General features: G+C 44.5%; 1 protein-coding gene across 1 annotated transcript in view; it reads right to left on the bottom strand.

Annotated features, from left to right (window-relative positions):
* The window catches only part of KPNA2 (karyopherin alpha 2 (RAG cohort 1, importin alpha 1)), a 5,797-nt gene extending 4,937 nt beyond the window's left edge, over positions 1-860 (bottom strand). The window contains exons 1-3 of the mRNA XM_010140394.1: positions 815-860; positions 336-451; positions 111-248 (exon numbers count right to left, since the gene is read on the bottom strand). Coding sequence (XP_010138696.1) covers positions 111-248; positions 336-410 — 213 coding nt within the window. The 5' untranslated portion in view covers positions 411-451; positions 815-860. The remainder of the gene's footprint in view (positions 1-110; positions 249-335; positions 452-814) is intronic.
* Positions 861-899: the final 39 nt, after the last annotated feature.

The raw sequence follows: 899 nt of genomic DNA, 5'->3' as shown, positions 1-899 counted from the left end.
AGACTAGTGTGTGCCGCCCCCCCCCCCCCCCAAAGAAACTCATACTAGCATGACTGCATGACCTTACATTGCAAGGCCTCCAAGCATGCCTGTTCCAAGCACCTACTTACCTGATTGCCCCTATTTTCCTGAAGGGGAGAAGTAGCATCATCTGGTAAAATGCTAACATTTCTTCTTTTAAGCATCTGATCATCTTTCTTAGCTTTCCTCAGCTCTACATTGACTTCAATACGCCGCCTTCTCATTTCCTGGAGGATAGACAACCATAGTGAGTTCTTGGCTTTTACAAGTCATGTTTAAAGAGGTGATACTGGCTAAAGTACCAACATACTCACCGTAGTATCCTTTCCTTTGTTCTTGAATCTGTTCAGGCGAGCTGCTGGTGTATTGGCATTCTCATTAGTAGACATCTTGCTTATTAGAGCTGTGAGAGAGACAGATAAAAACAAGCCTGAAAACAGAGTGAATAATAAACAGAAATTTACTCCACAAGAGCTACATTTATAAACTGGGATTAATACCTGAGAACAGGAGATTTGCCCATATTAAATACAATAACAGCCTCTGACTTGATTGAAGATGCTAGTAATCTAACAGCTGTCTCTTTAACCACCTAGATGCTACAGCAAGCTCTAGCATTAACACAAAAGCAGTAGACACACTTATGTTGTTTTAAGACACTTCCAGCCACAGACAGTATCAGAGTCATTGTTTTTAGGAGCAAAATTTGTCTGCCTTCCCACAGCGAGCACACATAACTTTTAAGGGCTATTTCTACTATGTAGAAGTATTACTTACTGCACAGGCACCGCACCCAGTCCCACCCCGACCCCCTCGGATAGGAACAGCGAAATGGGGCACTGGGCAGCTCCCGCCGGGGGGCTCGCGGTGCCGGTGCA

The sequence above is a fragment of the Buceros rhinoceros genome, unplaced genomic scaffold, assembly GCF_000710305.1.
Source record: "Buceros rhinoceros silvestris isolate BGI_N320 unplaced genomic scaffold, ASM71030v1 scaffold34257, whole genome shotgun sequence".
NCBI lineage: Eukaryota > Metazoa > Chordata > Aves > Bucerotiformes > Bucerotidae > Buceros > Buceros rhinoceros.
The sequence above is the reverse complement of the archived record's forward strand: the minus strand, read 5'-3'. Positions and strand labels throughout refer to the sequence as shown.